Source organism: Asterias amurensis, chromosome 11, assembly GCF_032118995.1.
Source record: "Asterias amurensis chromosome 11, ASM3211899v1".
Taxonomy (NCBI): Eukaryota; Metazoa; Echinodermata; class Asteroidea; order Forcipulatida; family Asteriidae; genus Asterias; species Asterias amurensis.
Window position 1 is genome coordinate 9,582,559 of NC_092658.1, and position 24,442 is coordinate 9,607,000.

The 24,442-nt window shown below is 38.0% G+C and overlaps 1 protein-coding gene across 1 annotated transcript; it reads right to left on the minus strand.

The window, feature by feature from the left end:
• Positions 1-430: 430 nt before the first annotated feature.
• LOC139944256 (cytosolic endo-beta-N-acetylglucosaminidase-like) lies at positions 431-19,676 on the minus strand. Its single transcript, XM_071941237.1, has 13 exons — positions 19,498-19,676; positions 18,951-19,146; positions 17,703-17,851; positions 16,534-16,688; positions 15,928-16,076; positions 14,638-14,803; positions 12,927-13,030; positions 12,204-12,312; positions 11,011-11,201; positions 10,430-10,566; positions 9,577-9,781; positions 7,240-7,366; positions 431-5,540 (listed from the first exon to the last, which is right to left on the minus strand). The coding sequence occupies exons 1-13, from the start codon at positions 19,628-19,630 to the stop codon at positions 5,139-5,141; spliced, it is 2,223 nt and encodes a 740-aa protein (XP_071797338.1). The 5' UTR covers positions 19,631-19,676; the 3' UTR covers positions 431-5,138.
• Positions 19,677-24,442: the final 4,766 nt, after the last annotated feature.

Genomic DNA, 24,442 nt, shown 5'->3' on the forward strand with positions numbered 1-24,442 from the left:
ATGTACCTTGAGCTTCTAGCCACTGTGTAGATTAGGGCCGAATAAGCGGCTACAGCTACGGCTAGATTTCTGCATCATTATGCGTTGAAGTATTGTTCTTACTTAATAGCAACACCCTTAGCAAAAGCTGAGCCGTAGCCGCCAATTCGGATATGGCATAAGTCAGGTTCCATGGAGTACATGCAAGTCGGGTTTTGCAACCTAAGTCGGGTCACTGAATCTTTTTATTTCGCACATCATATATCCCCTTTTTCAAAAAATGACCTTCCACCTTGGTTTTGCCATCTAAATCAGGGGCCAGGTTTTTTTAATGGGATATTTGTGTTGCAAAGATTCACTAGAATTTAAATCAAACTTGAAAAAAGAAACATCAAAACTTGCCAGTCATTAATACTCTACAATATTTTTATTTCATTTTCAGTCTTTGGATAATACACTTAAAGAATAATAATATGAAGAGTTCACAAAATAGGATCATAATTGGATACTATCATCATCTGAAATAGTTCATACATTTATTTATTTTTAATACAATATACACGTAGATATTTTAAAAATAGAAACCCTGTTTTTGTGTAAACAGTTAAAATTACCTGTATTTATTAGCAAGAAATATATAGACTTATTTTTTGAATTTGTTTTTTTGCATGATGATACAATTACAAAACCCTGTGGAATGCTGGTAAAATATTGCGATATATGTAAATTTACGAATCCCTGCCCCAGCCCAGTGACATGCACTTTACTTTGAATCGTAGATTCTTCTTTACTCGTAGAGTTCCGTTATATACTACACTACTATACCAATGGTCCCTGCTTGTTAGCATTTCTGATTAGGATCATAGCATGTCCCGTCTTAACTTCCCTTGCAATTCTTTTGCCTGAAATGCTATAGTTATGAGAAATTTTAAAAAAGCAAAATAATATTAATTTTTTAATTTTTTTTTTTTTTTGGGGGGGGGGGCGACTCCGATGAAAGATTGATCTTAAACTTCCACAGAATTGTTATTTCATCATAAGCTAGGTGACATAAAGTGTAGGCACTGGTCTTTGACGCTTACATATCATGTTTATGTGCGTTATAGTGTAGCACTTGTAAATAATAATCATAATCATTTTTTAAATCGAGCTTTCACATCCGAAGGGCTTCTCAAAGGGCTCCAACATCGATACCTCTGGGTCACTGGGCCATTTTATAACCGACCGGGTCTTCACGTAACGCTCGTGGGGAACGGAGCGCCGCTGGCCCCCACGAGCCACCTCTCCCACGAGAGCCACAGACATTTAATTCATTCCTTTAACCATCTCATATACAGCATGTTTAACAAATATGCGCTACTCGGCAAAATCAATCACAAGAACCATCTCTGCCCTCACAGGTACCCATTTACCCCTGGGTGGAGAGAATCAATTATAGTTAAGTGGCTTGCTCAGGGACACAAGTGTCATGACCGGGACTCGAACCCACACTCTGCTAAACAGAAAAACCAGAGCTTGAGTTTGGTACTCTTGTCCGCTCAGACAAGACACAACGTAAATGGATCAACTTGCATAAAGGTAAAAGACAACACCGACTTATTTTAAAAATCTAGGGGTTACAAGTAATTTTTTGCCAGAACTAATTCTGCTTTTCTCCAGAAAACTTAATTTATAAAAAGTGTTATTATTTTACTCTTTTTTTTAATAGGCAACCAAAATATTCATAAACAACAGCACGTATAACTATTACAATATTGCTATATATTCTTGCTTTATAAAATAATTGCACCAAAAAATACAAAATACAAACATAACCAAATTTTACGAATCACAGTCACTTGAAAGGCTTACCGGTAAATTACAAGCAAAAAAGCTTCACTTATTATAAAACACCCATGGTACTACGATTGAGCATCAACTCTTATAAGTGAGGCGGATTACAGACCCATTGAATCCTAAAATTGTTTTCAAATCTTACTAAATAGATTTTTTTGTAATTTTGTGTATCAACCGGTTTTCACAACCAGCATAACAACATTACCCAGAATAAGGTTACCAGCCAAACTACCATGTCACAAGTACAATTTGTGAGTGGAAAGCGCTCCGATCTTTGTGCGGCGCTATATAAATGTTAACATTATTATTTTTGAGGTTTTTGAGTTTTTTCAAAATTTACCCAGGCAGTTTCCCTTGCGGTTTATATTGATATCTGAAACAAAAAGTTGCATCCCCTTAAGGTGATCCCCTGGCTGCCGCTTCCCAGGTTGTATCGTAATTTGGGTGTGATCCCTGGCTACATGGCAGTTAATGGTTGTATGGCTTCTGACTGGCACCCTCGAACAAAGACATTGACAAAATAGGGACGTCGCCAATATAGAGCTAGATAGCTCAGTTGGTAGAGCGCCGGCACGTTAATCGGGAGGTCATTGGTTCGAATCCCACTCTATTCAATTCTTTGTTCAACCCCACAAATCATTATTATTTTTATTTATTATTCTAGTTTGTAGCGAGGTGACAGCGGGGGCACCAACCACATCCGTTGCCGCAGCATTTTGAAGCAGACACCAACCCTCTGAAATCTGAAACATGTCTCATGCATGATTTGATTCTCAAATTCAAATGGTTAAGGGGTGAAAAAGCAGCCCAAACCATATGTACTTCAAATTCTCTTCAAAAGCTTGTTTCTCAAAAAGTACGTTTTTATGATATTTAATTTTTTATGAGTATTTACCAATCTATGACCATAGCTTTAAGCAGCTTTATGAAACAATATTCTGCTAAGCAGAAATGAGCAGGATACCTTTCACAAATTGTACTTGTGACATGGTAGTTTGGCTGGTAACATTATTCTGGGTAATTTTGTTATGCTGCTTGGGAAAATCAGTTGATACACAAAATTACAAGAAATCTATTTAGTAAGATTTGAATTTTTTTAAAGATGACTCTATGATGATAGGAATTTTTTATAAGACACATTGGAATATGAATCCTTTTTAACTTTTAAAGCTAATATAAATTCCTTCTTTTAATTCAAAAGCACACACAAAATATACGTTATCAATGTTTCATCTTTTCCACTAAAAACTTGAAAGACTCAGAAGTAAATATACTCTGAACAACAGAGGTGCATGATGTACAAATTTGCTTTCCCGTGTTGTTTCCACTGTAAGAAGTATCAACATTTTTGTTCCTTTTAAAGCCATTAGACCCTTTCTGTAAACAGTATTGTCCAAGACCCACACTTCGTGTATCACAACTTATATGTAAAATAAATAACAAACCTGTGAAAATTTAGGCTCAATCGGTCATCGGAGTCGGGAGAAAATAACGAGAAAACCCACCCTTGTTTCCGCATGTTTCGTCGTGTCATGACATGTGTTAAAATAAACCCGTAATTCTCAATATCGAGAATTGATATTGTTTGAATGTTTTCTCAAAAAGTAAAGCATTTCATGGAATAATATTTCAAGAGAAGTCTTTCACCATTACCTTCTGTACCGAAAGTGTCCAATGGCTTTAAAGGGAAAGCACACCTTTGGTTTTTGGAACTGTTTGATTGTTTTTATTCTACATATATAAATGTAGATGTACACAATAAAACTAACAATGTAAAAAATTCACATGTTTTTGAAATAGCGTCAAAAATTGCAAACTATTTGTGAGGGCAGAAATGCCCACTAAGGTACAATTAAAACAAGTATAACTGCAGCATACAGAATAAGCCAACATTGTTAACTGTTAATGAATTCCTAACTAAACTTTTCTATGAGGGTAAAGTAAATTTTAGGCGATTTTAAGTTTAAAACATGCAAAAGAGTAAATATTAATTTCAGCTGAGCTTTGAGTTATGAATATAACCTGTGTATCAATGATAGAGCATCATTGAAAGTAAACATCACAGAGCAGGCTACAACACTTATACAGACTACAGCTTCCAGCTTCCTCCTGACGATCAGAGCATGCTGATCGAAATGTTGAATTGTTGCACTGTTTTTTTTTTCAAAACCACAACAACTAAAGACCATTATTTTCATGCCCATGTTTTTTATAAACCTTACTAGATTGTATCTCCACCATGCAAAGTTTCAAATCCTGCCCATGTACAACATGGTGTTACTACGAACCGTACTACGTTGTATTACAACCATGCAACGTTCAAATCCTACATGTACACAGTGTTACTGCAAACCTAACTATAGTTTGTATCTCCACCATGCAGTGTTTCAAATACCGAGACCTTCTCAACTCCTTAGGAGTATGCAGCAACGCTAGCCAAATTGACACACATAATATACTAATCATTCACATGAACAAAATCTACCCTCACAGGTATCAGTTTACTCCTAGGTGATGAGAAGCAACTATGGTAAAGTGTCTTGCCAAAGGACATGACCGGGATTTGAACCCACACCTTGGTGACGCAGCCATCAAAATATACTCAGCAACAACCTTTTCTTTGGCCAGTGCTTCTCATGTAAAATTTCAGCATTTCCGTGAGAACATTTTGAGGAAAAAAATAAATTTCCCTTAGATTTCAATTTTTTTTGTTAATACCTGGAAACAGTTACTCATCAAGCTGGAAAACATGGAAACTAATGACTTTGTAATTGCACAAAAAAAGAGCAAACTGCCTAGCACACAAAAACGTTAAAGTGTTTTCCAGTTTTCTATAACACTAGAATAAAAGAAAAAGAGGAATCAAGCTGATTAGCTGAAAAAGCGGCAAGAATGTGAAAGAAAAATGTTGATAAGTAGTTAAAAACTATAACAAAATTGATTATCAAACTTGATACTTCAAGGTGGATTGGACAGGTATGTGCGTAAAACTACATCAAATCATTGGATTTTGAACCTCGTCCTCTAGCTATGGTGGTGTGAGATTTAAAAACTGTCAGCAACTTGTGACCAGGGCCAAATTTCAAAGAGACGCTTAAGCAGAAAATAATGCTTAACAGTGTTTTAATCGGCAGAATTGAACATGATACAAGTCATAAATTGTACATGTGACATGGTAGTTTGGCTGGTAATCATATTCCGATAAGCGTGTTTTTGTTGTGATAAGCTACTTTTTGTGATTAAGCAGCTCTATGAATTCGGGCTCAGAACTTTCTTTCAGAATCTGTAAGCAATATCTTTATCAGATACCAGATAATAAGGCATTACGAATATAGAACTTTTATCCTAGTTGCTGTTGCCAAAGGAGCAAGAAACCCAGCCGCCGTTGATGGTTGAACGATCAAATCGAGGGCCCTCGGATTTCCGTCGTTGGTCTTCGCTACCAACAAGTGACAGACACGGAATGATATGGCGTGAGCGCGGCCTATAAAGATGGTATCCGTGAACTTCACATCCCGAGACTGATTAGGGTCACGGTTGACGCCCTGGCAGTAGATGTCATAGTGTAGAGCACCCGGGGCGTACTCCCACTTTAGGGTAGCACAGAGAGACAGGTGGGCGTCCCCCTTTGAGAAGATGGGTAGTGGTGGGTGCCAGGAGAGGTCAACACACTCTAGGTTGGTGACTTGGGTAGTCTGATCACGCAGGGCTAGAGGGTGACAAATCTGCAATGGAAGGGAAGAGATATTATGACATGCATACACAAATGTACTCATAGAATAGGCTAAACACTCAAGGAGATGTTATTAAACATAAACATAAAAATAAACATAAATACATATTCATAGGATTAAGCTAAACAGTCAAAGAGATGTTTAAAATTAACATAAATACATATTCATGGTACCTCAAGGAGATATTGCTACACATGTATTATATACAAAAATACATTCATCTGATATACTGATCAAGATAGGAGATTTTGCTACATATACAAACAAATACATATTTATAAGATAAGCTGCTTATCACTCAATATAAATGGTATGTCGTGGTTGAGCAGTCAGGCACACAATTTCTGGTGTTTCTGTTCTTTAGCAACACACTCAACCAATATTGATTCAACCTTCAACTTTGTGGTTGCTTCACTTCATAACATTAGTCTCAACAAGCTCAACCAAATCTGATAATTTGGTCCCAAGAGTGCCATTTATGATGGACATGGCACTTTATAAATGTAATAATGAAAATTTATAAAGCGCACAAATCCACAAAAGTGCTCATGGCGTGGCGCTAATGCATAACAAGTACAAGATTAATAAAATAACAAACACAAAGATAAAACTAAAAATCCATAAAAAATACATCATACAAAATGGCTCATTTAAAAATATACACAAATACATATTCATAAGTAACAATGATCACTCAAGGAGATTTTGCTACATATCGTAATTATCCATAAATTCATAATCATAAGTATAATGGAGTAACACTGGTCACTCAATGGGAAGTTGTCATAAATACGCATAAATACATATTCATTGGTTGTACTGGTCACTCATTGGCTGGGTCATACTGGTGCTCTGGTTAGTAACATGTCTGCATTAATTCATAATCATAAGTATGATGGAGTAACACTGGTCACTCAATGGGAAGTTGTTATAAATACGCATAAATACATATTCCCCAGTCAGTTTCCCTTGTGGTTTATATTGATATCTGAAACAAAAAGTCGCATCCCCTTAAGGTGATCCCCTGGCTGCCGCTTCCCAGGTTGTATCGTAATTTGGGTGTGATCCCTGGCTACACGGCAGTTAACGGTTGTATGGCTTCTGACTGGCACCCCCGAACAAAGATATTGACAAAATAGGGACACCGCCAATATAGGGCTAGATAGCTCAGTTGGTAGAGCGCCGGCACGTTAATCCGGAGGTCGTTGGTTCGAATCCCACTCTAGTCAATTCTTTGTTCAACCCCCAAAATTATTTCAAAATTCACCCAGTCAGTTTCCCTTGTGGTTTATATTGATAAATACATATTCATTGGTTATACTGATCACTCATTGGCTGGGTCATACTGGAGCTCTGGTTAATAGACTGTCTGCATACATTTTTCAACTTTGTGACAGACCACAAGAAATTACTTAAATATTTCCACTAGGGCCCAATTTCATAAAGCCTGTAAACACAAAAACTTGCTAAGCACACAGAACTTGCTTAGCAGAATCAGGTAACCAACCAAAATGTCATATTACATTGTTGCAATTGGCTCCAAACTTATTTGTTGCCCTCTAAAATACTGCTTAGCAGTATTTTTTGCTTAATGGCTTTATGAAATTAAACCCAGAAGTGATTGCATTCATGAACATTTGAAAATTGATTCAAGTTCAGAAACAAAATGGTTAAATAATTGTTAACGTACCTTAATTTCCCCAACCCGGACGCTGTAGGATATTTTGCTTCCATCAGACGTCTTATGGAAACACATAACTCCTATCTCAGTTACTTTACAGTCCGATGGGAAACTAGACTCCTTTAGTAAGAAATGCCTGGTAAGAAGATGAAATTTAAATGTGAGTTTTCATTTTACCCTTCAATAACATGTTATGTAGATAACACCAATGTAATAAATAACAATGAAATTATTCTTGGTTAATTGTGTTAAATTTGAACTCAAGAGGCAAAATTGCATCAAATTCTACATGGTGTTTAAAATGGTGGAAATGACAAAACCGAGACAAAACAAAAGAATATTATATCAACAATAATTACATACAAAATAAGTATGAAACACTACAGGTTAAAAAAAAAAAAACACACTCCCAATTGAAAATGTGCCACATGTAATTCACCTATGTAAGATAACAATGGAGAGTAGAAAGGTAGAAAATGTTTAATTAAAAATGCACCTATAAAAGACAACAATAAAAAGCACAACAATGGAAAATATTACATTAAACATTCACCTATGTAAGATAAAAATGAAAAACACAGCAATGGAAAATGCGACAATCTTTTAGCCTTTGAGAAAGACTCTGCTAAGGTCACATGGCCATTAACTGTTTGTACTATAGATCCTTTTGGTTGGTAAGCAGTTTGCAACAGCTAATTATATTTTCTCATTAAAAATTCTTGTGACCTATACAATACAATGGGAAACACAGCAATAAAAAATGTGACATTAAAAATTCATTTTGAAACAACAAAGACAAAAACAACAATGGAAAACCTTGACAGTAATGAATAATCTGACATTAAAAATTCACTTTGAAACAACAAAGGAAAAAACAACAATGGAAAACACAGCATTGAAAAATGTGACATTAAAAATTCACCTATAAAAGGCAACAATGGATAAGACAACAATGAAAAAAGTGACACTAAAATAATCAGCTGTAAAAGTACATTACCCAATTCATTTGGAAGATAAATAATCAGTATATCTCATCATAACAAAACAACATTTAAAATATATTTTAAAAAATATATTGCAATGTACCATTTAAAGAATCAGACTTCAGAGACAAACACTATACACCTTGTCATTATATGAGAAATATGACATTTTTGGTATTATAAAATATAAAGTACCAAAATAAAAAACAAGAATTAAAAATATATGCACAGAGATTTGAGTACGTTTAATTATTGTACCTTAATTGCTGTGATATCACATCCCAGAATATAATCAATTCAACTTACAATTGTGCTCTGTTTTCCAAACTTAAATTGCTAATCTCTGCCACTTCAGCTCCTTGCTTCCAACAAATTACTCAGAAAAAACACATCCTAAACAGCCTGCAAAAATCTGCCTCTGGCTTGGCAATAAAATTGCAGCACAGCAACAGCAAAGCATTTTTTTATTTTGTTTTGCACGACACTGGTGAGACATGGTAGCCACCACACTAAAACCAAATTCTCTCTCACTCTCAAAAAAATACATGTTTCTCTTACAAGAACCTATGTCAGTCTGCTGGCACTCCCTAAAATCTTAACATTCCACAAATGTCATGCAAATTAGCCCAACTCCTTCATTGCACACTATGCATATTCATATATGCAACCTGTGTGAGCAGACAAATACAATAGACAGTGCATGAGGTGGATCATGCACCTCTTTTTTTATAAACAAAGTTACAAAATTAGCATATGAAGAATAGTTCATGACCTTTGAGGAAAAAATACATATTCATGAGTAGATCTGCCTCTGTAAAATAACATTGGAGGGGACAAAATACATATTCATGAGTAAATCTACCTCTGTAAATTGAGGGGGGAAAAACATATTCATGAGTAGATCAGCCCCTGTAAAATAACCTTTAAGGGAAACAAAAATACACATTCATGAAAAAATCTGCCCCTGTTAAATAACCTTTAAGGAAAAAAAATACATATTCATAAGTAGATCTGAAAATTACATTTAAAAAAAATAATGAAAAGATATGGATAATTGATTTAATAACAATAATAATAACAATCTTTTATTAATTTTGTATTGCACTCTCTCCAGGACCAGCCTGTTCAAGGGCGCATAACATTCAAAATGGCATAAGAAAATTACATACATGTAGTAAACAGTTAAAGAAAAGTACACCAGTAAAAAAAAGCGGTGGATACAAACAATGACAAAACTTAAGCATTTACAAAAGAATTTGTTTTTTTAATTAGTCACTAAAAATGAACTTTTACATTCTATGACAAGTTAAAAACCATTTTTAGCCAACTACACAATCAACAATGCCAAATCAATGTAACTCACCTTGTTTTCCAACCTCCATTGGGGATTCCTTCGCCATTCATTCCTAATGCTGCATCCTGCATGGCGCTGTGGCTGGTGCCTGCCAAAGGAGCAAAGGATTGGCATTGGTCTGTAATGCCTGCCAACTGGGGAAGTCTAGGATCCAGACTCTCAGACTCATGGAGACCGTAGGCTGTGACTGGTAGACTGGCCTCCTTTGAAGAACCTAAAATTAAGTCAAAAGTTGTGTGATTTGCTTGTAATATCATCTGTTTTAAAGCCAGTGGACACTTTCGGTAAACAGTATTGTCCAAGGCCCACACGTTGTGTATCACAACTTCTATATAAAATAACAAACCAGTGAAAATTTGGGCTCAATCGGTCATCTGAGTCGGGAGAAAATAACAGGAAAACCCACCCTTGTTTCCGCACGTTTCGCCGTGTCATGACATGTGTTTAAAATAAATCCGTAATTCTCGATATCGAGAATTGATATTGTTTTAATGTTTTCTCAAAAAGTAAACATTTCATGGAATAATAATTCAAGAGAAGTCTTTCACAATTACCTTCTGTAAACCCTGTAAGTTATTTGTAAATCTGTACACTTTTAATTTTTTGTCTGTACCGAAAGTGTCCCATGGCTTTAATTTGTCTTGTATTTATGAGATAATCTTCTCTTAATGCCCCCCCAAAAAATTACATGTTAAACACTGTAGAAAGTTCTTTCTTATGAAGACGCTGCTGGTCTTGCAAAAGAAATTCTGGTCCTGTAAACATTTTGAGCTACACGCCTTGATGGAGTCTTTGGAATTTTACCCAAAATTTGAGCCCCGAGTCAATGGCTACAATTGAAATCAGACAAGGAATATCTTACCTCCAGTCACCCATAGAAGTATTTTGTCGGTTGTGTTGCTGACTTTGAGATACAGGCAAGCTTCAACACCCTGTGATAGCTTTACCGAGTAGGAAATAAGAAGGGGATGGGACACAGTCAGGCTCGTCTCAAATATCCTACAGAAAGAATAGAGAGCAAATACTCCACAGTCAAAACTTTGTCAATCAATAAGTTTTGTATCAATGGAAAAACTGAAGCGTAATTGTTAACGCTAAGCAAAAAATGGGTAGGGCCCCACTCACAACATAACTTTATGGACTTCTGGCTGGTAAACCGTTTCTGCTAAGTAATATTATTCTGTGCTAAGCAAGTTTTTGTGCTTACAGGCTTTATGAAATTGGGCCCAATTGGTAGAGCACCTGGGCCCAATTTCATAAAGCTGTTAAGAAGAAAATTCTGCTTGAAAAGTTTCTTTGCTAAGCAAAAATAATTGAGTGAGGCACCAGTCACAACAATGTAAATCTAGTGTAATTTTCGTTGGTAACCTGTTTCTGTTAAGCAATACTTTTCTGTGCTTAGCACCTTTTTGTGCTTATAGGCTTTATGAAACTGCAACTAACCTGAATGTGTGAACAGTACCGCCGTTCATGTTTCCGCTAAGCAGCAGACTACCACCACCACTGTACCCATCCTCGGTGCTATGCGCCATACGCTGGCCACCACTGTTCTGAATCCTATCAAACTGGTGATTGTCATAAGTGGGTTGGATGTGTTGGGCGCTGAGGTTACACCAGGACTTGCTCATCACAGCCTATCATGTTAAAATAACACTTAACTTCAATGTGAGTCTTAGGACACAAAACACAACATCCACAGATTGACATTAAACTTTACACGGTTTGAAGACAGTGGACACTATTGGTAACTAGTCAAAATAACTACCGCATAAAACCTTACTTGGTAACGAGTAATGGGGAGAGGTTAACAGTATAAAACATTGTGAGAAACAGCTCCCTCTGATCTGACCTAGTTTTCGAGAAAGCCACGATTTTGATTTAGAGACCTCAGATTTTGAATCTCAGGTTTCGAAATCAAGCATCTGAAAGCACACAACTTCGTGTCACAAGGGTGTTTTTTCTCTCATTATCTCGCAGCTTCGATGACCAATTGAGCTCAATTTTTCACAGGTTTGTTATTTTATGCATATATTTCGATAAACCAAGTGAGACGCTGGTCTTTGACATTTACCAATAGTGTCCACTGCCTTTAAAATAACACTTAACTTCAATGTGAGTCTTAGGACACAAAACATAACATCCACAGATGGACATTAAACTTTACACAGTTTGAAGATAATGATATTAGAAGGCTTCCCTTAAAATATTACTTACTTAGGTGCCATAGTTTTTGAGAAATGAGTAAAACATTGCACAAAAATTCTTTTAGCATGTAAAACATATTTACCAGTTGTGGTTTTTATAGTACATTTTACATGCTAAAACTGAGACATAAATTATTTTTGTGACATTGACTGTACTTTGTGATGATGACATGTGGAAATAAATGTTGCTTTGAATTGAATTAAAAACTTCTCTCTCATCATTGAATTAGTATTACAGGGTTATACAGGATAAAAGATATCTTTTTTAATTTTTGGTTTACATGTATGGTTTGTTTAAAAACATTCAAAAATATGCGGTCCAGTGACCGAATTGCATTATGAATTTAACCATTTTTGTCCACGAAAAACCTTAACCCCAAAATGAATGGAACGGTTAATGCTATCAAAACTGAAAACTTTTTGTTTTATCACCTGACCATTCCTGAATCCCATCTCACCGAATCCCTGGCAGAAGTTGGTAAAGAAAGGTAGTGAGGCAACTCCATGGGTTGGCAGAAACTCATCTAGAAGGCTCCAAAATCTAAAAGAAAGATACAAGGTTTGTTATCGCATCTTTATAAATGGAATTTAAATTTAATGTATTTGTTACACCTGATGCATAAAGCAATTCAATTTAATTGTAGAAATATAACCGTTTGGTAGTGGCAAAATATTACAGGCAGTTGAGGTCAGTGACTGCATGACAACCATGCCATTATAACAAACAATTACCAATTGACCCAATTCACCCGACGTCATCATCAGAATAATCTTGGATGCGCCATTTTGGTGGTCAATGTCAACGCATTTTAGGCGACGCAGCGATTACACGTAAACCTATTGACCACCAACATGTGAGTATGGCATCAGTTGCCGCGTGTGACGCGCGTCCAAGGGGTCAATAGAACAATTTAAAAGTTGTCCCGCTAAGCCGTATTTCCTGTGTACTAGGATTGGTAGTGCATGAAAAAGAACCAAGAACACGTATCGTGGAAGAATAAGAATAGGGTTTAACCCCGAGAAGCACCCTGGTTGAGAGGTTTCCTAAGACTTGCAAGCTACAATGATAAGTTTCACTTATGAGGATTCTTGGTTTCATTACCAGAAATTTATAATATTGATAATAACACTTACAAAAAGGATAGGTTGACTTACTTGTTTTGGTTGGCGATAAAATCCTCGACTCGCTGTCTTTCAAACACCCAGCCAGGGGCAAATATTGCCGCCGATAACTGGTTCTGACGAATCACTGACATGGCCTTTGGGGAGAAACAATATGTGATATTATTTGGTGGCATGGTTGGCTCGTGCGTAAAGCGCTCGCCTCTCACCAAGGTGACCCCGGTTCGATTTCCGGCCGGGGCCATATGTGAGTTGAGTTGTGCGTTGGTTCTCTGCTGTGCCACGAGGGTTTTCCAGACCATTCGGTTTTCCTCCCTCTGGAAAAATCAAACACTTTCGATCTTGGTTGTGCTCCGTGGTCATAATGGGTTGATGTGGCTGTCAGCCAAAGGCGCCCTTGCATGCCTGCTTCTCGAACATGTTGTAGCCGCGTCCTTCGCAATTCGGCTCTTAGCTGCGAGTAAGGATGATTAGCCCCCCAAATTATTATACATAACTGAGTATAATTATAATAATAAATAATTATTACAGGCATTTACAGAGCACTCTTACACTAAGTACCATAGGGCTTTACAAGAAAAAATAGACAATAAGCGAATAAACACATAGGCACTAATAATGGGAAACACAGTTGGTCATTGAAAGGTATTTGTGAGACTCAAACTCAACGCTTGAACATCATTCTTTTTTCCAAAGATGTTAGATTGAAAAAAATAACACAATACCAACGACTTGTCTTGTCTTTAGTTTACCGGCAGACACTGAAATCAATGGCCTAGAGCCAGTGGTCCAGTGTAAAATTCAAGCCATGCAAAAACTAAATGACAACACACAGAATCAGTCAGGTGAAAGAAATGAAACGAGAGAGAGGCAAAATGCTCAGGAGGCAAAGAGCAAGGATGTACAAAGAAGGAGAGAAAGAGGGCGGTTGAGGAAAGGTTCTGGTTTAAAGACACTGGACACTATTGATAATTGACCAGTCTTCTCACTTGGTGTATCTCAACATATGCATAAAATAACAAACCTGTGAAAATTTTGAGCTCAATTGGTCGTCAAAGTTGCGAGATAATAATGAAAGAAAAAACACCCTTGTCACATGAAGTTGAGAGCTTTCAGATGCTTGATTTCGAGACCTCAAGCTCTTAATCTGAAGTCTCGAAATCAAATTCGTGGAAAATTACTTCTTTCTCGAAAACTACGTCACTTCAGAGGGAGCCGTTTCTCACAATGTTTTATACTATCAACCTCTCCCCAGTACTCGTAACCAAGTAAGGTTTTATGCTAATAATTATTTGGAGTAATTACCAATAGTGTCCACAAGAGGTTGGAAACAAAAAAGACAAAATCAAAGGTGGAAAGAGGGAGAAAATGTTATTATTATTGTTATGAAAGTCGCCATATTGTAGGGCAGACCGTATGCACGTCTAAAGCTAACATAAATAAAAACGTACACACACCCAAAAGCACAAGCTCACAGACGCCATGTCGTAGGGCAGGTATTTGAATGGTGACGTCATATTCAATACGGTCTATGGACCGTATCGAACCACCCCTTTGTTGTTATGAAAGTCGCCATCTTGTTAGACAGGTTGATGCGCGTCTAAATGCGTACATCAATGAGGCACGCAGCATCCCGGTCCGATTTCTACGACACATGCACGCACAAGCTCACAGACACCATGTTGTAGGGCAGGTATTTGAATGGTGACGTCATGTTCAATACGGTCGATACAATTTCACATACCTTATTGGTATTGTAACCTCCCCCGCCAAAGCAGTTCCTTCCGAACACGTCAACCCCAACGTAGACATCATACTGTCTAGCTCCAGCAGCCGTCACACTGCTGGCTAGCTTAGATGCGTTCCATGTATAGTTGAGGAAAATACCATCACATGCGTCAAAGAAAACTCTGTCATAGGAAAATAGCAAAAGTATTGAGTCTTTAGTTGTTGTACTCTCCTGAAAGCATTGCTGCTGTCCTGGAGAGGGTGGGTTGCAAAATCCATTTGTGCTTTGTGCTTATGCTGTCAATATTGTGCTTATCAGATGTGGTATAGACTGATCCATTAGGCTCCGCCCACGGCCCACGTGTGAGCAAGAACACGTGAGCCTCTCCATTGCCATTCTGCATGACTCTGCCGCACGCGCCAAGCATACGCGCACGCATGTCGGACTTTATTTGTTGGACTTTTGGTGGCGTAGTGGGTTGTGATTGGTCAATATGCAATGGGGTGGAGCTTAAAGGATCGGTCTATTGTCAGTTTGTCCTGAGAGAGATTGGAAGCTCCATCCCTCTTATAGCTTGCAGTGCTTCTTTTTGGAACCCTTTAGAGCCGTCTTTGAAACAAGGCGTAAATTGTAACTGTGTCTACATCTTATGGTTAAACATGTACATTTATCTGTGTTGGTATTCCATACAATTAAATGTTTAACTTTTGATCACAAAACTGGAAATACAAAAAATGTATGTCAGTCCTTTCCTGAGGTTTACCAACACAGTTTATACATAATCTTCAGGGCTTCACGAAAATATTTCAAAGGTAAACATCCTAGACGGAGACACTCGATATTTCAAAAGAGGGGTGAAGGAGGCAGCTTAAATCAGAGCCTACAAACTCGTTACCCTCTGGCTTTGCCATCGGGAGGAGGGTTAAAGGCAGCGGACACTTTTGGTAATTACTCAAAATAATTGTTAGCAACAACATGCTTGGTAAAGAGTTTTTATTAAGTATCTAAAAGCACACAAACTTGTGCAACAACAGTGTTTTTTCTGACATTATTCTCCTGCAACTTCGATGACCAATTGAGTCCAAATGTTCACAGGTTTTTTATTTTATGCATATGTTGACATACACCAAGTGAGAATACTAGTGTTTGACAATTACCAAAGGTGTCCAGTGTCTTTAACTGTGAAACGTTGTGGTTCAAAAATGAAAAACAGGTCTGACCCCTTTTTGGTAGTGATATTCAGTATGTGTTTGTCTTTATCACAGTCAGGGAACAAGACAAACATAGCAGAACGATGGCACTTACTTGTTATGTTCATTCAGCATGTCCTGCCATTTCAGGGATCCATCTGTAATGACGCTGTCATACCAGATGACCTTAGACTGTGGTAAATGTTTATGCATCTCTGCTGTAAGGTAGGGAATGAAGGCCACTAGCTGAGGCATGTGTTGAGGCTGTAATAAAACAAAGATGGAAAATTAACAATAACAATAAAACACCTGGTTCTTATAATATTAGCGCTTTATCACACCATAAGGGGCATATCAAAGCGCACAGTATTTTTTCCTGCAAGGTACAGAGGTAAGTGGAGCTGCGATTTGAAGTACCTTATCTTTTAAAACACCGTGTAATGGTTTACAAGGTACTGTGGCGCAGTATGCAGTCAATCAAACCAGGAACACCGGGGTGAACCCCTTCTCTTTTTAATGTTAAGTTACACAACACACGGGAGCAACAGCTTTACGTCCCATCCGAAGGACGAAGCAATGGTTTAGTGTCTTGCTTTTAAAGGACACAAGTGTCATGGCTGGGAATTCGAACCCACCCTCTGCTGATCAGAAACACAAGAGTTTGAGTTTGGTGCTCTAACGCTCGGCCACAACACTTCCAAAAATCCTACTCAATACTCACCAAAATCTGGTTCTCGATGTTAATAAGCCACCCGTCAAACTTGTAGAATTGTGCGACGGCTACCAGTTTATCAGCCAAGGCTTTGTATGAAGCCTCGGAACTGAAAGCTTCCTGACATCGTTCGGATCCATCAGTCCACTCAGTAATGACAGTCCCTGAGAGAAAGAATCACGTGAAAAAGTAGTGTTTTCATCAGTCATTTTGAGGGGTAAAATATTAATAATAGTAATAATGATAATAATACTTCGCAAGATTTGCAGGTGAAAGTAAAAGTAGTACAGATAGTGGTTGGAGCGCTTGGCACCATCCCGAAAGCACTGGGGAAACATCTAGACGAAATAGGGACAATCGTAAAGATAGATCTGTTACAGAAGGGGGCGCTTTTTTGAACAGCAAGGATCATGAGAAAAACCTTTGAGATCTAAGGCTAGGGGGCGTAGCCCGACTCAAGGACGTACCAGCACAAAGGACATTACATGTGATCTTTCTTTTGCATGCTGTGATAAAATGAAATAATAATACGACATTTGTATTGCGCATTTTCCTGTAAACCACTCGAAGGCACCGATCTGGTAGAAGTATTGTCAAACTGTTGGGAAAGCAAGCATGAACAAGTGTGTTTTAAGTTTCTGCTGGAAGAGTGTGATGTTGTGCATTTGTCTGAGGTCTCAAGGAAGTGAATTCCAGAGTCTTGGTGCTATGTTGAGAAAAGGCCCTGTCTCCGTAACTGGCCAAGCAAGTTCGAGGAACATGAAGTGTATTGCTGATCGATCTGGGAGACTACTTTATTCGAAGAAGGACTTGTTCTCCTGTGTTATTATTAATAGGCTACAAGCCAGCGACTTGGGTGTCGTGGCCGGGCAGATAGGAGCACCGAGCTTAAGCTCCTGGTGTTTCTGTTCAGCAGAATGTGGGTTCGAATCCCGTTAGTGACACTTGTGTCCCTGAGCAAGACAATTGCTTCTCTCCACCCAGGGGTAAATGGGTACAGGTGATTGATTTAGCTTAGTAGCGCATATTTGTTGCACAGGCTGTATATATATACTCCCCAGGGAGCTGAGATGGCCCAGTGACCAGGGGTACATTAAAAAGTGCTTTGAGATGCTCTTCGGTGTGAAAAGCGCTATATAAAAACTGATTATTATTATTATTACAAGTTGATTTTTTACCGAGCATTGGTACTCCATTTTTGTGGGCTGCATTGGTCCAACCGGGGGGAGGAATGGTGACAAAGTAATGACTGAAGTACACAAACATATCAAGGTATTGCCAGTGGTAGAAACGGTAACTCTCTGTCTTAGGAACACCCTGAACAAACCTTCAAACAAACAAAAAACAAGCAGAATATTACTTAAAATCATTAAAGAGAAGGTAAACACAGGTAATCACAGCAATAAAAACTTTGGGTTATTAGAAACCTACAGTAGCTTTGGATAGTAAAAAGCATTTTGAGAAACATTTCACCTCTAAGTAGTGTGGTTATGGAGAAAGAAATCATTTTTTTTAACCCAAAAATTTGAATCTGAGAAGCGTTACTGAAGGCTTCTGAGATTGTGTATTTCGATAAGGGACTATTCTTTTTGCGTGAACATATTAGCTCTGGATTTTTGGCAATGTCTTTAAAATGTGACCACCTTTTGAAGTTAAAATTTTCACATGTTAGTTTTATTGTATACAGATCTACATTTATGTAGGACCAAAACCATAGAAGGGGTCCAAAAACCAAAGGTTCACTTTGCCTTTAAGGGCAAGGCAGTTTTCCATTGATAAAGGGCGTCTCTGTAAAGTAGTTATTAATTTGCCAAGTATAACATTTCAAGGGGCACCAAGGCCAAGACCAGGGGCTTGGAGACAGTCAGCACTTTCACAATCTTATGAACCACATTGTTCAAGGGGCATATTTGCCTTTTGCAACTTGACACTTAAATATCAGGCCTCTTCCAGCTATTTACTGTTAAATCCATTTTTCTTATTCTGTAGAAACTTTGTAAATTTGAACGTTGTCAACCTTTTGGTTAATTTTTATTCAGATTAAATGAACCATTAATAATAATATATACAAAAATTTAAAGAAACAAACGTAAGTTTTTTTTCTCCGTTGGGCTGTTTGCAAATCGGGCTCTGTCATTGTCTGTGGCTCTTTTGAGATCACGTCACAAGTCACATGGTCTATACCGTATAGAATATGACATCACTACTCGAATACCTGCCCTACAACATGGCGTATGTGAGCGTGTGCGTGAGCGTATGCGTGCCGTAAAAATCAAACCAGGAACACTGTGGCTTCATTGATGTACGCGTTTAGACGCGCATACGGCCTGCCCTACAAGATGGCCACTTTCATAGCAACAAAGGGGTTAATCGATACATTCCATAGATTAAAACAATAAATTTCCAAATGGCAGATTGATCGTTACCTGTCATCAATGTATCCTCCCATCATGTCATGGCAAATCAACGTCCTTGGGCGGGGCTTGGTGGGCTCCGCCCTTGAAGCAAGTTGAGCGATGGGAACATTGAAAGCTTTCTCTTCCGGCTCCCATGACAACACCTCGTCTAGCGTCCTCAGAGGCTGGCAAATCGGCTCTGATGTGATTGGCTCATACTTCCCATCTGAGTAAGCAAATTATGATTGTAATAGTAGGAATATTAACATGATTAATATAATACTATTGTTTGATTAGGCCTATACTATATTCTATAAACATGTTATAATATTCAAAACGGATGAAAACTGGTGGCGACGTGCAGAAAATAATCCTCAAAATAGGCCTAATACTTAATAGCCTATTACTTTATAAGTCATTAGTTAAACATTGATGCTCATTTGTTATTGATTGAAACATTTTCAAAGATCGACTGAGACTGACCATGGCCATGGGAAACCACTGGAGGTAGTGACCGAGAACTGACATTGATTGAATAAGTAAGATTGATGATGATGATGAAAACTAAAAAGTTTACCTAATTGTAATGGCTTCTCAGCAACTTGCACCTTTGTGTTGAACTCAGTTATCATAGCCTTAACGTCATCTGTAGCCATTTTGATCTGCCTTTTTATTGAGATGTCCAACCCCACTTGTCTCCAAGGACGCATTGGCAGTGGACTGTGTTTATTTGCTTCCCCTTCTTCTAGCTGTCGATGCTGACTGACCTTAACACAGAGACTTTACACTAAATTTGGGCCCAATATAGGCACTAACTTCGGGCCCATACCAATGATGCGTGGATTTCAATCGTTCGTTAACGAGCGTCAACGATAGTCATTTAGTGTTCTTTACCGAATTTGAGGCGAGAATGGTAATATTCTACGGAAGCCCATTAGCGACAGTAAAATATCAATTTAAAATCCGTTATTACGGATTCGCAATCCGTTATTACGGATTCGCAATCCGTTATAACGGATTCGCAATCCGTTATTACGGATTAGCTAGCAATCCGTTCAATTTATTGCATATAGACAAAAGTGCCAACATAATTTCTAATAACTAAAAAATTGTTGGGTAATGCAATTAAAATATTGTGTTATTGTGTAAAAGTTATCACAGCCTGAGGGCGTAGGCTTATAATTGTTATGATACTTAATAAAAGCTTAGTTCGTCCTATTTTGCTTTCGATGAGGAGTGCTTCCTAAAAATTGCGGGCCGCCATGCAAAACTGTCCGCTCCGGACACTTTTGCATATGCAATCGTGTCCGGCGCTATGCCAAAACGTCCGGCGGACATGTACATGACTGTACATTTACATGTATGTGCGCGCGTAAGCGAGCGTGCATGCACTGAACCTACGTATAGGCATGAATATTCACGTATTCTATGATTGCAGCGAATACCCAACGGCCGAACATTTCCCATGTCATTGTTTTTTTGTAAAAAAAAAATCGCGTAATGACGGTTTTGCACGGGGGCGGATACAACTGCATATGCAAATGTGTCCGGGCGGACACAATTTCACTATATATGCGGCATCGTCCGGGCGGACACGATTGCTTATGCAAAATCGTCCGGCGGACATTATTGCATATGCAATAATGTCCTCCGGATAGTATTGCATAGAGAGGACATAATTGCATGCGACAGCGGTTCGGGAAAAAGTCTCTGTGTGGCTTACTTTCTGTAGTATGCCATTAGCAAAAATTACAAACGGCTGACTAGCCAAAAATTTAAACCAAAATGACTGTCGCAAAACTTCCCAACACGACGGGATGAGGCCGTCGTAACATAAAGGCACACAAAGAAACAATGACGCAGACAGATACCATTCAAAACAGTGCAATTTTTATAATTATAGTTACAACTAGCAGAGTACAATATAATCAGGGCTGAAGCATCACTCCAAGTAATCTTAATGCAATGCAATTTACACAGTAGCCTATCCATTAATCAATTAAAAATGTGACAATAATCAATATCGGGGGAAAACCACAATAATATGTACAGGCCATAGAGCTATAATAATAAGAATAGCTCTAGGCTTATAAATAGGGCCTAACCAGTGATAAAAACTGCCGATTTCGGAAATGTAAAACAAGCAAATCCATACAAACATTCTACATAGGCATACCAAGGACCTAGTTGTAACGTTTCAAATTCTCACAACCCCCTTCCTTAAAAAAACAAGACAAAAAACAGTGTTACCTAAGTCGCCGCCGGATAAGATGTGTCACATAATTATCAGGTGGTTGCAACATAGGCCTCCAATCCATTACCCAATGGTCATAGACAAAGTGTGACGTCCGTGGTCACTCTTTTTTCCCGCTCCGAAACTCGGATGCGGAGTTCGGAGAGTGAAAATCTGACAGTTGTCTTGTCTAAAAGAACTATGAGGTCGCTAAAAAAGAATTTCACTCCCTGTGTCCGGGCGGACACAATTGTATCATGCAGCAGCGTCCGTGCGGACACGAATGCCTATGCAAAACCGTCCGGCAAATATTATTGCATATGCAACAATGTTCTCCGATTAGTATTGCATATAGAGGACATAATTGCATGCGACACCGGCAAGTGTAAAAGACCACGTGCTGACCACGTGGGAACGGCATACTCAGTCGCCATATTGGATAGTCGGGGTTTGAATGTTCTGAACTTGTTTTTTGTTATTATTTTTTGTTTATTGGTAAACAAAAACAAAATTACCAGCAGCAGTAGCTTAAAGGGCCGTTTAGCATTGGTAAAATACACAGCAATAGAAACAATCACACATGTACAACATTACAAAACCCTTCATAAAAACTATTACATATATGAGCAGTTGGCTCACTGGTCATTGTGTATGGTTGTGTATATTCTCATTGACTTGTGTATGGTTGTGTAGTTTCCCATTGACTTGTGTATGGTTGTATAGTTTCCCATTGACTGGTGTATGGTTGTGTCAATTCCCATTGACTTGTGTATGGTTGTATAGTTTCCCATTGACTGGTGTATGGTTGTGTCAATTTCCATTGACTTGTGTATGGTTGTGAAGTGTCCCATTGACTTGTGTATGGTTGTGTAGTTTCCCTATTGACTTGTGTATGGTTGTGTAGTTTCCCATTGACATGTGTATGGTTGTGTAGTTTCCCGTTGACTTGTGTATGGTTGTGTAGTTTCCCATTGACTTGTGTATGGTTGTGTAGTTTTCCATTGACTTGTGTATGGTTGTGTAGTTTCCCATTGACTTGTGTATGGTTGTGTAGTTTCCCATTGACTTGTGTATGGTTGTGTAGTTTCCCATTGACTTGTGTATGGTTGTGTAGTTTCCCATTGACTTGTGTATGGTTGTGTAGTTTCCCATTGACTTGTGTATGGTTGTGTAGTTTCCCATTGACTTGTGTATGGTTGTGTAGTTTCCAATTGACTTGTGTATGGTTGTGTAGTCAATAACCACCAACATATTATGTGTGCCTCATGCTAGATTTAATTACTCTGAAGAGGTTTTTGATGCATTTTGGCACACTTTTTTGTCCACAATTAAATTTCTGATTTTTGTTTTATAAAAAAAAAAAAAAAAATTGGGGGGGGGGGGTTGAGCTTTGAAAAATGTCACGCATAGCTGGCCTCTGGACTTGGAATCTCTGTTGTTCGTCTTATTTTCTACCTCAATAATTCAGTACAAACATGAATTCTACTTACAGACTTCGTAACCCGAATTTCGTACAGTACATAATTTAACGTATACACAATACTGATCATAAATATACAATATTACATAAACGACACTGGTTTGGTAGAGCTGAGATAACTGTCGCGGGCAGTGTTCATGTTCTATGCGATTAACCATACATGAAACAACAAACCTGTGAAAATGTGCTTAATCTGCCGTTGTGTGAGTCAGTAGAAAGAAAAACAGAAAAAACACGCTGTATTTTAAGCGTAAACACATTGTCCTACAATTGTGAGTATTGTATAGGGAGGTTTAAGGCAGTGGACACTATTGGTAATTTCTAAAACAAACAAAAATTAGCATAAAACCTTACTTGGTAACGACTAATGAAGAGCTGTTGATAGTATAATACATTGTGAGAAACGATAATTCCCATTAATGTAACGTATAGTTTCGAGAAAGAAGTATTTTCCACGAGGTTGATTTCGAATTTAGAATTTGAGTTCTCGAAATCATCTGAAAGCACACAACTTTGTGTGACAAGGGTGTTTTTTTCTTTCATTATTATCTCGCAACTTTGATGACCGATTGAGCTCAAATTTTCACGGGTTAGTTATTTTATGCATACGCTGAGATCCATCAAGTGAGAAGACTGGTCTTTGACAATTTACAAATTATCAAAAGTGTTCAGTGTCTTTAACGCCATTTGTGGGGCCAATGTTGGGTCAACCTTAACATTGGCCCAACGTATTTGCCGATGAGCAAAAGTATATTGAGCCAATGTTGGTAATCAACATAGGCCCATCATAAAATTTCGTTGGTTCTACGTTGGGCAATAACATTGGCCCATCGTAGCAAAAGTCAATTTTGGGCCAACATTGACCGCCAACGTTGGCCCAATGAAACTGTTCTGTTGGCAGAATGATAGGCTCATTGTTGGTTAAATTACGTTGGCCCGATATTGGTTCAATGTCTTAACATACATGGGCAAGACATTGGCCCAATGTTGAGCCAATGTCTACGTTGGGCCAACATTGGGCCAACGTAGACATTCCCCCAACATAAGGCCGATGAGCAAAAGTACGTTGGGCCAATGTTGACAGCCATTGTTGGTACAATGAAAGTGTTCCGTTGGGTTTTATATCCTACGTTTTGTAAACCCACTGTTTGTGCGTTACTCTTGTACATATCCACAACATTATAAAACAAAATATTGTCCATAATATACCACCATCAAACTAACCAGGCGTGTGAAAAAAAAAAATCATTTTACATGGTGGTAGCGTTTCAAGATGGTTGCCGAAAACATGAAGCGCTACTGGTTACACGGCACAGGAAGAGTATTATCTGCTTTTGGAATACGCTATTCAAATTGTGTGGGATAAAAGTGGTATCTTTTTCCATAACCGCATTAGGCTACTTTGAAGTGAAAATATTTCTCAAAAATGCAGTATATTATCCTAAACTGCTGTATACTTCTTACGTAAGCTTGTATTGCCATTTTTATTTACAAAATGTCAATGAGATATACAGACCCTAAAGGCACTGGACACTCTTACTCAAAATAATTGTTAGCATAAAAATTTACTTGACCTAAAGCCATTGGACACTTTAGGTAAACAGTATTGTCCAAGGCCCACACTTCGTGTATCACAACTTTTATGTAAAATAACAAACCTGTGAAAATTTAGGCTTAATCGGTCATTGGAGTCTGGAGAAAATAACGGAAAACCCGCCCTTGTTTCAGCACGTTTCGCCATGTCATGACATGTGTGTTTAAATCAATCCGTAATTCTCGATATCAAGAATTGATAAAAGTGAAGCATTT